The 13,456-nt window shown below is 40.9% G+C and overlaps 1 protein-coding gene across 1 annotated transcript; it reads right to left on the reverse strand.

The window, feature by feature from the left end:
• Positions 1-297: 297 nt before the first annotated feature.
• Positions 298-8,031, reverse strand: LOC115797488 (uncharacterized). Its single transcript, XM_030754070.1, has 4 exons — positions 7,957-8,031; positions 4,730-5,089; positions 1,333-1,683; positions 298-1,115 (listed from the first exon to the last, which is right to left on the reverse strand). The coding sequence occupies exons 1-4, from the start codon at positions 8,024-8,026 to the stop codon at positions 946-948; spliced, it is 951 nt and encodes a 316-aa protein (XP_030609930.1). The 5' UTR covers positions 8,027-8,031; the 3' UTR covers positions 298-945.
• Between the last annotated feature and the right edge of the window lie 5,425 nt (positions 8,032-13,456).

Consider the following 13,456-nt stretch of genomic DNA (forward strand, 5'->3'; position numbering starts at 1 on the left):
GCATCAGACGGTGGGCCCACATTAAACGCTGTGTATTAAGTTCATATATGTTCAAAGGCAGAGGGGTGAATACCTTTGGCAGTGCAGTGAAAGGCAGCAGCATCACATGACTTTTTTTCCTGTTATTTCATAAAAGCATGTGTGTTATTTTTTCAAAGCCCAGAAACAAAAAGAAGAAATACACCAGACAGAGGACGGCTGTGATCAACACAGTTTATTATTGATAAATGTTTCTGTGGACCAAAGTCTACATGAAAAGATTCAAACTGAAATCAAACATAAATTTTATGTTTTCTATTGTGTGTATTTGGTGTTGTCTTTAATCACAGCAGCATGTCTGGATGGTGAGTCCGTCATATTTAATACCACGTAAACGTTCATAAGTCTCATCACGGCATCGTTCACTTCATTAAACTGCTGCTCTCCATACAGAGTGAAAATAAAAAGTTGATGTCATGCGTTTGATCCCATTTTCTACTCATAACAGCAAACAAAATAATGAATATTACCAATCTCGTTAAGGTCCACAGTAAATTTCCCTCCTGTCCTGCAGGAAGAGTCATTTCTCAGTTCTGCATTAATGTGATGCTGATGTTACTGAGACTGGATGCAGATTCACAGTCAGAGCATTTCTTCATCTTAGAAAATCCAGACACACTTTCACCATGAAGCTGTCCTGGTTCATGTCCTGGTCAGGTTTGAACTTTTTTAAAAAACATGTTATTTAGTTGAATTATTCCACATTTTTCTCTAATTTAATGTGAGTTTCTGGATAAACTCCTGCTGCTTGTTGGGTCTGAGAGTGGGTGGGTTTTAAAATCATTGTAATCTTTCCATTTCTGGGAATGTTCCTAATCTGGGAATGACAGCTGATAAATGACAACACTGATGACTCGGAGCAGCAGCGGGAGATTCAGAGTTCACCTCTAAAAAAGCTCAGACATTTCAGACAGGCTGCATGTCACTGGCTTGACTCTGTTTTTTGTATCTGTAGATCAAAAGTCCAACAACAGCTGCAACAACAACAAGAAGTCCAGCACAAACTGACAGACCAGCTGTCAGCCCAGCAGATCCATCGTCCTCATCCTCTCCATCGTTACTCCTTCCTACCTGACCTGCAGGTAGAAACAGGTGTGAGGTGTCAGCTGTCAGGTAGGTGATGAGTGAAGAACTTCAAACTGCTGTCAGACATTATCTACTGCACTCTGATCACATCACTCAGACCAGCTGCTTTCTACAAAGTCTCATCAACAACATCTTTAGAAACAAACATCAACAACCAGGAAGCAGCTTCACCTCTGATCACAGACACACTGAACTCTGCTCACTCACCTGTACGAGCAACAACTCTCAGGGTGATGGTGCTGATGGGCTCAGATCCTAGAACAGCTCTGCTTGTTCCTTTTTCCTTGATGCGACACTCGTATTTTCCACTATCAGCAGTCGTCACATCCTTCAGGATCACAGACACGTCTCCATCCTTCATCTGTCTGTCCTGCAGCTCCACCCGGTTCTTAAAGGATGGATGCTGGTTGTCTGCATCAAAGTGCCCGTCCCGATACAAAAACATATATTCTGGGTCCAGATCTGTTCTGCTCCAGTCTACAACTATGAGGTTGTTATTTGGAGCTCGACATGGCAGAGTGACGGTCTGTCCAGGCTCAGCTGTGATGGTTTTCGGTTCTGAAAGAGGAAACAGAGCAGAGAGGTTAAAGGTCAGAGTAGATCTCTTGACTTCTGCAGCATCCAATCAGAGTGAGCGTCTACAGATTCTTGTTTATTGTGAGTGAAACCACCATTATGGTTTTGGTCTGGCTGCACCTGAGCTCTGAATCAGGCCTGCCATGTGTTTATTTCATTCCTGCAGCATCTTATTGTGGACTATTGGTTTAATTTAAAGGTTAAACTGCTAACAGAACAGAAGGAACAAAAAAATTAGCTTGAGTTTGCAATTAAAGGTGAGACATCATTGTTTTAAACCTTACAGTGTCTGAGTGTGTGTGTGATGTTATAATGTGTAAAGCCACACTGTGCAAATGAGGAACTCAGGGGTGAGTAATCTGTTAGAGTTGGATAGGAACTCAGGGCCCATTTATACAATAAGGCAGTATGTGGGCCTCCATCTGTAATCACTAAAAATCACTTTGGATCAACAAAATGTGACTCTGATCACACAAACCAACAAACTGATCACTTTAGAGACTCAGCCTGTGTGTTTTCTACAGGTGCTGGTCATAAAATTAGAATATCATGAAAAGTTGATTTATTTCAGTGATTCCGTTCAAAAAGTGAAACTTGTATATTATATTCATTCATTACACACAGACTGATATATCTCAAATGTTTGTTTCTTTTCATTTTGATGATTATAACTGACAACTAATGAAAACCCCAAATTCAGTCAATTTTATTACCAGCACCTGTAAGGCAAACACTTTGTCAGATTTTCACTCACTGTGACCAAAAGATTTCACTTTAATAATATTTTTGCTCTATCTGTAGAAATTTGGATTCGTCTTTAAGCCTGTTTTCAAAATTCAAGGAGGAAAGTGTAACTGTAAAATTAACAATGACAGTTGTTTGTTATATTATGTGCTGTTTATGTATACTTTATTTCACTACACTACGGTTAGTTTTCAAATTGGTCCATGTCTGTACTGTAGAAAAACGTATTTAAGAATGAAAAGTGGAAGGAAGCGAAAATAAAGTCCAGCCTCAGACCTGCTGAACCAAAACAACACAAGGTAAGATGAGAGGAAGAAATCGAACCTTTGACCCTGGTTTTATCCACCTGAGCTTCCTCTGAAGGAATTCTCCACTAATATCTCAGCATGATGTCAGTTTGTTTCAGGACACAAACTTGAAACAGCAGGTTCACTGAATCTGGTATTTAACTTCAGATTTAGTCTACTTCATTTCCACCCAGCCTCTCACCTCCTCCTTCAACACTCACAGATTCAGGATCAGTTTTAAGTGTTGTTAGTGAGCTGCTGTTATTTGGTACTTTCCACTTACCAGCAAACACACAGGAAAACAGCAGCACAGCGCAGCAGAGCGACGCAGGTACAGCAGTCATCTCCTCTTTGTTCAAACTTCAGCTGTTACAGAGTCCAGAGATGCCGATGTTTTCCAGGAATAAAATCCACAGCTGCAAATATCAACTGGAAATGTCTGGAAATGTCTCCCTGATCTAAACGTCCTCCTCTGATCAGGGAGTCGAGAGCGGTTTGAGAAACAAAGCAGTGAGCAGAGGAGTAGCTGAGAGTGATACATGTCTGAACATGCAAGTTAAAATGCAGGTCAAACTAGTTTATGACTAAATTCAATGATGCTGAGTTCAAAAATGCCATAAACATCACTTATTCATGTACAGCTCTGAGATAAATTCTGAGGTTTTTTTCTTTTTTTCATTTTTTGTTCTTTTCCCAATCAGAAAACACAGCAGTTCAACAATCAGGACTTTAATAACAGCCTGGATACAAACACCATCCTAATTATAAATGGGAGGTGGTCTTTCATCTGAACGTGGTACAGGTCACTGACAGCAGGTTAGTGTAGATGATATTGATTAGATATTGATTAAGTTAAGCCACTACATAACATGACCTGCACCATGAAAAGTACAGCGTACCCATTTTGAAGGATTATAAAAACATTGTTGTTTTTATTTGGCTTTAATACCTGAAAGTTGCACAGAACTGAAACGTACTTACAGGGTACATCTCTGTAAAATACGTGTACTCACAGCCTCAGTCGTGGGCTGGATTAGTTTGTTGCTGTTTGGATGTCACTGAACTTCACCATCCAATCCAAACAAATCAACACAATCCAACAAGCCAAAATCTCCTGTGACTGTAAACAATGTGACGCAATAGAACGAAACAAATATTACTTTTGAAATCAGCAGCCAAAGATTAATGAAGAACACGTCAGATTTTATTGTTGCACACTTGAATTAAAATCCATAAAACAGTGTGTTTTGTAGTACGCCCATCTTTAATGCTGTAAACACACAGACACAGCAGTTATCGCAGCTCACATTGAAGAACACGTCAGATTTCATACATAAAAATAAAACATGACGACTTCCAGGTCCAAATGTCTGCAGACTAAAGACTGCAGTGCTCACTGAGTCACCACTTCTCCAGAAATAAGAGGTGGTGTGTGTGTGTGTGTGTGTGTTACACTCCTGTCTGGGACTAACTGAAACAATCATCCTGTTTCACAGTGTTACATTTTCCTCTGTATTCAGAGCTTTGTGTTGTCTTTAGTCACAGGAGCATGTAACATTACCATATAAAACATTCAGACAAATATTTCTCACAGCATCGTTCACTTTATTAAACTCCTGCTTTCACAACACAGTACAAATTAAATGTTACAATTTTAAAAAGGACACAGATTGATGCAACATTTTCTGCTCACGACAGCACACAAAATCCTGAATATTACCTGAGGTTTACAGTCCATTAGAAGTACAGTACATCACAGAAGCTGGTGTGAATCTTATTTCTGTGTGTTTTTGTTGCTCAAAAAGCAGCAACAAGAGCAACAACAAGAAGCACAGCAGAAACTGTCAGATGAGCCGCCAGTCCAACAGATGGTCTCGGGTTACCTGCAGGTGAGAAACAGGTGTGAGGTGTCTGCACGCTGATCACATCACTCAGACCAGCTGCTTTCTACAAAGTCTCATCAACAACATCTTTAGAAACAAACATCAACAACTCACCTGGAGGAGCAACTCTCAGGTAGACCACGCTGATGGGGTCAGAGTGAACATTAGGGATCTGGAGCCTTTGCGCTCGTCGACATTTAACGACACGACATTCATATCTTCCGGTGTCGTCTATGGTCACATTCTGAATGACCACAGACACGTCTCCATCCTTCATTTGTCTGTCCTGCAGATCCACCCGGTTCACAAAAGATGGATGCTGGTAATCTGGATCGATTCCAGCGGGTCGGTAAAAAAGGACGTATTCTGGCCAGAGGTCAGATCTTCCCCACTCGACCACACAGATGGTTTCTTTATTTGGAGCTCGACATGGCAGAGTGACGGTCTCTCCGTGCTCAGCTGTGATGTTTGTGTCTGAAGAACACAAATTTTAAAAAGAGGACAATAATGCTGAGTCAAATTCACCTTTTACTCTTTATTGTGTGTTTGTGTCTTTTTCATCAAATGTGTTACAATAGAAATACGAGGAGGTGCAGAGAGTGTCTGCAACTATGCAAAAGGCCTTGGCTGCACCCTCGACTGTCATTATATAATATAAACATGTCAAATGTTGAATGCTGAACTCGCCCACCTCCAATATGTTTTTAAATATTTTCTCTGTTAAAACATTTTCATGTATTCAGTGTTCAATTTGGAAATTTTGTAAACCTGCATTTTATTCAAAAACTGCTGCATAATGTTTTATTCACACCTCGCTTATCATCACATTTGTAAATATAAAAGGTAAAAGCATGCAGATCAATGGCTCGTGTGAGCTTTTATATAATTTTTACTCATGCATTAATAGACTGCTCTAAAAAAGTAAGGCAGTTGAATCAAATATTCACATTGATAATCTTTACTGGGCTACTAATTCAAAAATCACAGGCCGAATGTTTGTGGTATTTCCTTCTATTAAAGCAGCAGTTCGTTTATGGATGGAGTCTACCTTCATCAGTTACACAAACAGATCACAATCTATTTTTATTACTTTGTTCTCTTAATTACTTGGTTTATAAAGATTCAGCAATTTCTCTGTCAATGAAATCAAACCACCACAATGATGGTTCCATCAACAGGGTTCTAGCTAGCGGTAGCTAGCGGTTGATCACCAGGCGCCGCGCCGGGCTGAGGATTTCACCGTTTCACTTTTGGAGCTCTGCGCTCCCCGCGGACTCCGCCCCAGCTATATCGCTGGTTTTATTGCTGCTTGCATCTGCGTTATTTCACTGCAGTTTGCAATCTACCACAGAGCACGGACAGTTCACGATGTGCACGTTTGAGCTCCCTACGTTCTTGCACGTGCTTGATTCATGAGCTACAGAAATCGAAATGACAGCCGGCACGAATGCGAGGAGAATTAAGAGGAAAAATGAAGATCAAATGAAAATTTCAAGGAAGATTTAATGAGTGGATCATTGCTGACAAGTTTTTCCACACCTCCGTTGTGCTGTGAGTGTGCGTGTGTGGCTGTGCGAGTTTTGCTGTCTGTGCAGATAATGTCAGCTGTTATTGTTTCTTGACATCAGCTGTAGCCATCACAACGATCATTATAAGCACAGTTTGCTAGCGGGGGCTGCCATTACCACTACCGATCATTTCAGTATCGAGGGGCTCTGTCAGAATATTTTTTATGCTTTAATCCCTGACTAAAAATAGACCTGCAGTAGAAATGTAATTTGGAGGATGTTTGTGAATAAAAAGCATTACAGCGTTAAGCTCATGCAGCCCCCAGTTTTCCACAAAAGACACAACTGCAGCTGTTTTATATGCAGTCTGGCTGCACACTGCAGCAGAGCTGTTACAGAAACGGTGATCTCAGGTGGAGCAAAAGGAGACGTTTTTTCTAACGTCCAAAGAATGCTTTTTATGTGATTTCTGCAAACTCATTAGTGGAAGGAAACGGCACTCTGGGACACATTAAATGCATGATATAAAAGTGTAACTCTTCTGGATTATATGCAAAAATTATCACTATTGATCTAATCAGGCCTGATTTAGTATTCTGCATCAGTCTTACCTACATAACCAAAAATCCTCTCTAAACCTAACTTGACAGAAATGTAACTACACGTCCACAAAGACAGTGATTACTGCCTAGGCTACAGAGGTGCTTTCTGGTTATACATGTAGGCCCCGTCACTCAATTAACAAGTGGGAGCAGCTTTTAGCGGTTAGCATTAGCTTGCTAATTAGCATTAGCATTGGCAGCATAGCACCGGGCTGAAAAAAAATTTGTGGCTAGAACCCTGCATCAAGCAACAGCTGAAATTTCTCAAAATTATCAAAAGTATAAAAAGTCGAAAAAAGTGAATTTACATATTAGAAAATTTTGACATAAATGAGAAATCATTTTATATCCTGGAAATAAATCAGAAAATACACACAAAAAAATTATTTAACCCAAAACACAAAACTTGTGCTTGTTCAGTCCTCAAATATAATGCTGTGATTTTATTGTGAAGTTTAGTGCGGCATCTGAGAGAACGGGACACAGCTCATATAAATCTGCACCTTTCATTTTGTTTTTAGTCACATTTGTGCGCACATGTCAGTCCACAAAATAAGGAATAAAGGGGAGCAACCTGGGGTGCAGAAGACATCACAATTTCTTCATGAAGTCAAATTAATGTTTGATCACATCAGAACATCACTGACACGTGGAAACCTGACACTGTAAATATGAGCATTTGGACACAAGAAACAACTCGGCCTCAACCTCAGTATAGTTAAGCTGCTCTAGTTAAACAGCATGATGCCTCTGATCTTGTTCACTGATCACGCTCGACTGCTGTTGGTATTTGGAATGACCTAAAACTGTTCTGGTCTCATCTACTTTATAGAAAATGTTTCCAAATAGAATTACGCCATGCACAAACTAGTTATTCATTCGCTTATTTGTTTAGATACAGCACATCAGCAGCAGCCTTTTTATTTTGATATTGTCGTTGTTCACACACAGTGACCCACCTCGCCCTGCATGCCTTAAACTCGGCAAACAGAAAGCAAAACAAAGAGCTGCTCCTTAATCTTTTCCTCGGGCTTTTAAAGTCAGTTACTGAGTCGGACACTTTGCCAGGTATTCAGTCTGGAAATCAGGTCAAACCACACCCTCTCCTCCAGCTACATGTTGACAACCAAGCTGCTGATACGGTTATTAAGATGTAGCAGTAATGAGATCTAACAGTCCAATCAGTCTGAACTGAGCTCTCACTGTTGTTTTCAAACCAGCTCATACTCACCTGCAGAGACCAGCAGGACGCAGGCAGACAGTAAACTCCAGCAGAGAGACGCAGATCTCCCAGCAGCCATTCTTTGGGGTCAGTTCTCCTCCGTCAACTGTGAAAAGCTTTGGACCTCCTCAGCAACAGATGCTCAGCGATGATTAAACCTTCAGGGCATTTAAAAGAGGGCGTGGCCTCGGCTGAAGTCAGGAGGGAGGAGGAAATGAGCATCTTGATTTGCTTCAGATCTTTAAGATGATCAAACTTTGTTCCCTTCACTGTTTCTGTGTGACTAAAAAGCTCTGATGTCTCTCACTTTGTGCCACTCTCTGAAATTAAAATGGATGAAGCAATAAAATATTGACCAGCGAGCTGCTGTACTACACAGTAAAGCAAAAGATGAAGTAAATGTGTGCTGGGCAAAAGTCTTGAGCCACACCTCATTTCTGCATATTGTGTTTCAGAGGAATCAGATGTTCTTGTCATCTCTTAAAGTGGTCTAGAAGTATGATTTGAGGCTTTCTGGAGGTCCAGTCCTTCCACATCACAGACAACTTAGCAAAGAACCAGCTTGCAGCCTGTCACAAAAACACATCATTTGTTCCCATTTCTGTTGATGAATCTGTGAATATTAACAATGATAACACAGTTTGGTGTGGAAGAACTTGACTGTCCTGCACAGAGTCCTGACCTCAGCCTGAAAGAACACCTTTGGGATGGATTAGAGCAGAGACTGTGAGCCAGGCTTTCTCTCCAACATCAGCGTCTGTGCCTCTGGAAGAATGGTCAACAATTCCCATAAACACTCCTAAACCTGTGGAAAGCCTTCCCAGAAGCGTTGAAAGCTTTAGTACCTCCTCCAGCTCATCCGGACGGACCCCAAGGCGTTCCGAGGCCACACGCTGGGGAGATATAGTCTCCCCAGCATGTCCTGGGTCTACCACGGGGCCTCATCCCGGTGGGACACGCCCGGAACACCTCACCCAAGAGGAGGTGACCATAGGTGAGGGTAGGAACGTAGATCGACCGGTAAATCGACAGCTTCGCTTTTACACTAAGCTTTTAAGTGTACTTTGTGGCCTTGGAGAAGGCATTCAACTGTGTCCCTCGAGGTATCCTGTGGGAGGTCCTGCAGGAGTATGTGGTGTCTGGCCCGTTGTTGCGGGCCATTCACCGTTAAACCCTGTGGATTAAGTTCTTATATGTTTAAAGGCAGAGGGGTGAATACCTTTGGCAGTGGAGTGAAAGGCAGTGGCAGCATCACATGACTTCTGTAGAGCTATTTTATTGATAAAAGTTTCTGTTTACCAAACTCTACATGAAAAGATTCAAACTGAAAGCAAACATGTCTGTAAAGTCTATGTTGTCTATTCTGTGTGTTTTGTATAACCTTTTACTCTGTAATCAGGACTTTGTGTTGTTGTCTTTGACCACAGCAGCATGTCTGGATGGTGAGTCCATCACATTTAATAGCACGGAAACATTCAAAGGACTCCCCCCCAGCATCGTTCACTTTAATAAACTGCTGCTCTCACTACCAGGGTTATTATAGTTAAAGAAAATGAATGAAATAACTAAATAAAAACTATAATTAAAAGCAAAAAAAAAAAAAACTAACTAAAACTGAATTGTGAGTTTACAAAACCAACTATACTAAACTATAATGTAAAATCCAAAACTATTACAGACCTGCTCAGTACTGAGTAAAGATAAAATGTTGATGTCAGGCTTCTGATCCCATTTTCTACTAATAACAGCAAACAAAATAATGAATATTACCAAATCTTGTTAAGGTTTGCAGTAAATTTCCCTCCTGTTCTGTAGGAAGAGTCATATCTCAGTTGTGCATTAATGTGATGCTGATGTTACTGAGACCAGATGCAGATTTACAGTCAGAGCATTTCTTCATCTTAGAAAATCCAGACTTTCACCATGAAGCTGTCCTGGTTCATGTCCTGCTCAGGTTTGGACTTTTTTAAAACATCTTATTAAGCTGAATTATTCCACATTTTTCCCTAATTTAATGAGTTTCTGGATCAACTCTGCTGCTTGTTGGGTCTGAGAGTGGGTGGGTGTTGGATAAATTCAGACACTTATCAAAAAAACAGAGGCCACGCTATCAAATCTCCAGAAAAGAATATTTAATCGTCTTGCAAGAAAATTAAAGGAGCATGTACATCAGTACAAGTTCAGTTTGTCCTCAGCTCTCAGTCATTCTCACACACACACTTGAGCATATGAACAGGAAACAGGAAAGCATATAAACAAAGGAAGTAACAAAGACACTGCAGATATAACTAAACACATGACATTAGTATAACCTCTGACTTCTATCAAACTTCAGGTGCTACCGTATAGACTCAGAGAGAGGTCGAAGGAAGATCGCCAAACATATGAATCTTCAAACTCCAGTCTTCTCATTTCAAAAAAACACATTCTGTATAAAAGGTCATAAGGTTATAGAAAAATTCCCCCTCGTACACAGTCAACACAGAGACATGTAAGATAAGCATAATTATTATACAAAGCTCATTTTTCTAACAGTGGGTTAGACATTCATTGTAATCTTTCCATTTCTGGGAACGTTCCTAATCTTGGAATGACAGCTGCTGAATGTGCTGAATCACAACACTGATGACTTGGAGCAGCGGGAGACTCAGAGTTCACCTGTAAAAAAGCTCAGACACGTTTCATACAGGCTTCATGTCACTTTGTTCCTGTAGATCAAAAACCCAACAACAGCGGCAACAACAACAAGAAGCCCAGCACAAAGTGACAGACCAGCTGTCAGCCCAGCAGATCCATCGTCCTCATCCTCTCCAGTGTTACTCCTTCCTACCTGACCTGCAGGTAGAAACAGGTGTGAGGTGTCAGCTGTTGGGTAGGTGATGAGTGAAGAACTTCAAACTGCTGTCAGACATTATCTACTGCACTCTGATGTCATCACTCAGACCAGCTGCTTTCTACAAAGTCTCATCAACAACATCTTTAGAAACAAACATCAACAACCAGGAAGCAGCTTCACCTCTGATCACAGACACACTGAACTCTGCTCACTCACCTGGAGGAGGAACAACTCTCAGGTAGATGATGCTGATGGGCTCAGATGTTACAACACCTCTGCTTGTTCCTTTTTCCCTGATACGACACTCGTATGTTCCACTATCAGCAGTCGTCACATCCTTCAGAATCAAAGACACGTCTCCATCCTTCATCTCTTTGTCCTGCAGCTCCACTCGGTCCTTAAAGGATGGATGCTGTTTGACTGCATCAAAGTGACCATCCCGGAACAAAAGGACATATTCATCTCCCAGGTCAGCTCTGCTCCACTCTACAGCTGCTTCCGGATCATTGTTGTTTTGAGCTTGACAGGGCAGGATGACAGTTTGTCCAGACTCAGCTGTGAGGTTTTTCTGGTCTGAAAGAGGGAACAACGCAGAGCAGAGAGGTTAAAGGTCAAAGAACAGCTCTTCACATCTGCAGAAGCCAATCAGAGTGAGGATCTGCAGAGAAAGATCACTGGTCTTCATGTGTTTTTCTTTTATTCATTTATTTCATCCCATTCCACTTTCCCACCTTATTCTAAACAGTCCTAACAGTCTAAACATACTGTACTTGTAATTTTTGTCCATCTCTATTCACTAAAAATCACTTTGGATGAACGAGTTGTTGTAAACCAAATAAAAAGGTGTGTGTTGCTCCAGCTCCCGAGCATTTTCTCCATCATGTACATGTTGGAAGATATTATAGAAATTTGGGGGGAAATTGTCCACTCTGATTCCTGTTTGAGGCTGATTTCAACCACGAGGAGAGTCTGCAACTGTGTGAGTGATGTAAAACTAACAATAACAATTATTTAAAACATTATGTATGTTATTAATATGATCGCAGTACTTTATTCCACAATACTATTATTAGTTTTCAAATTACTCCATGGCTTTCCCTGAAGGAATTCTCAGGAATATGTCACCATAATCTCAGAGTGTTTAAAGAAATAAACTATTACTTCAGGCTCTGCAAACAGCAGGTTCATTGATTCTGCTATTTAACTTCAGATATAGTCTACTCCATTTCCACCCAGCCTCTCACCTCCTCCTTAAACACTCACAGATTCAGGATCAGTTTTAAAAGTGTTGTTAGTGAGCTGCTACTTTTCACTTACCAGCAAACACACAGGAAAACAGCAGCACAGCGCAGCAGAGCGACGCAGGTACAGCAGTCATCTCCTCTTTGTTCAAACTTCAGCTGTTACAGAGTCCAGAGATGCCGATGTTTTCCAGGAATAAATCCACAGCTGCAAATATGAACTGGAAGTGGTAATAAATAAGGCAGTGAACAAAGGAGAGGCCGAGAGTAATACATGTCTGAGCATGAAAATTAATAACAGGTGAAATCGATGTCAAGACAGGTTTAACTGCCGTGCATCCCAAACAAAGAAAACTTCCACTGTTTTTCCAGGAAATGGATACATGACCTAATTCATTAATGCTGAGTTTATTAATGCCATTAAAAATATTCAGTCATGTGCAGCTCTGAGACAAACTGAGAGTCATTTTCATATAAAGATTTTTCTTTCTTTTCCAAATCACAAAATATGCAACCTTCAACAATCTGGACTTTAATAACAATCTGGAGAAAAAACACCATCAGACTTAAAAATGGGAGGTGGTCTTTTATCTAAATGTGGCACCGGTTGGCAGGTTAGGGTAACTGATACATGATTCAGTTTTGGAACTACATCCAGAAATTTTGACCAACAGAAGTCACAGTCATCAAAGTGATTCTGTGGCTCCCTGAATGCTGCTGGAATCCCAACATCCCAAACTCAGTCTTTCCATTCCTCTCTCTGAGGTTTTCCACACATGCCCATCAAACTGGATGTACATTAGGTTCTGCATAATTTCCAGAACTAAAGCCGTAAGTTCAAGGACTGAGACCTGGCATTTCCAGAACTTATGGCTTTAGTCATGGAAGTTATGCAGAACTTAAATGTCCTTACAGGACACATCACTGTAAAATACGTGTACCTACAGCCTTGGTCGCTGGCCGTATAACAAAGTGTTACCAAAATCTGTTGTTTGGATGTGGCTGAACTTCAGAATACAAAGCAAACTGCGATGGTTCAGGTGATGGTTCAGGAGCTTACAAAACGCTTCTTCACCCTCCTCGCACTCGCACAAGGCAAAATGTCCTGTGACTGCCACCTGTGAAAAAATGTGACACAATGGAGCGAAACAAACATTACTTTTGAAATCAGCAACTAAAGATTAATAAAGAACACTTGTCAGATTTCATACATAGACACAGAGCAAGACAACTTCCAGGTCCCAATGTCTGCAGGCTAATTAAAGACTGTAGTGCTCACTGTGAGTCATCACTTCTGCAGAAATAAGTGGTAGTATCTGTGTGTGTGTGTGTGTGTGTGTGTGTGTGTGTGTGTGTGTATGTTACTGTCCTGTCTGAGATTCAGCCGAAGTTTCCTCATGATGATTCCTGTGCTGCAGGCACAAACATGCAG

This window comes from Archocentrus centrarchus, chromosome 18 (assembly GCF_007364275.1).
Source record: "Archocentrus centrarchus isolate MPI-CPG fArcCen1 chromosome 18, fArcCen1, whole genome shotgun sequence".
Taxonomy (NCBI): Eukaryota; Metazoa; Chordata; class Actinopteri; order Cichliformes; family Cichlidae; genus Archocentrus; species Archocentrus centrarchus.

Coding starts and splice junctions, on each gene's coding strand:
- LOC115797488 (XM_030754070.1), bottom strand. CDS start 8,026: ATGGCTGCTGGGAGATCTGCGTCTCTCTGCTGGAGTTTACTGTCTGCC. Junction 1,684..4,729: donor CCTGAGAGTTGCTCCTCCAG/GTGAGTTGTTGA, acceptor TTCCTCTTTCAG/AACCGAAAACCATCACAGCT. Junction 1,116..1,332: donor GAGAGTTGTTGCTCGTACAG/GTGAGTGAGCAG, acceptor TTCTACCTGCAG/GTCAGGTAGGAAGGAGTAAC.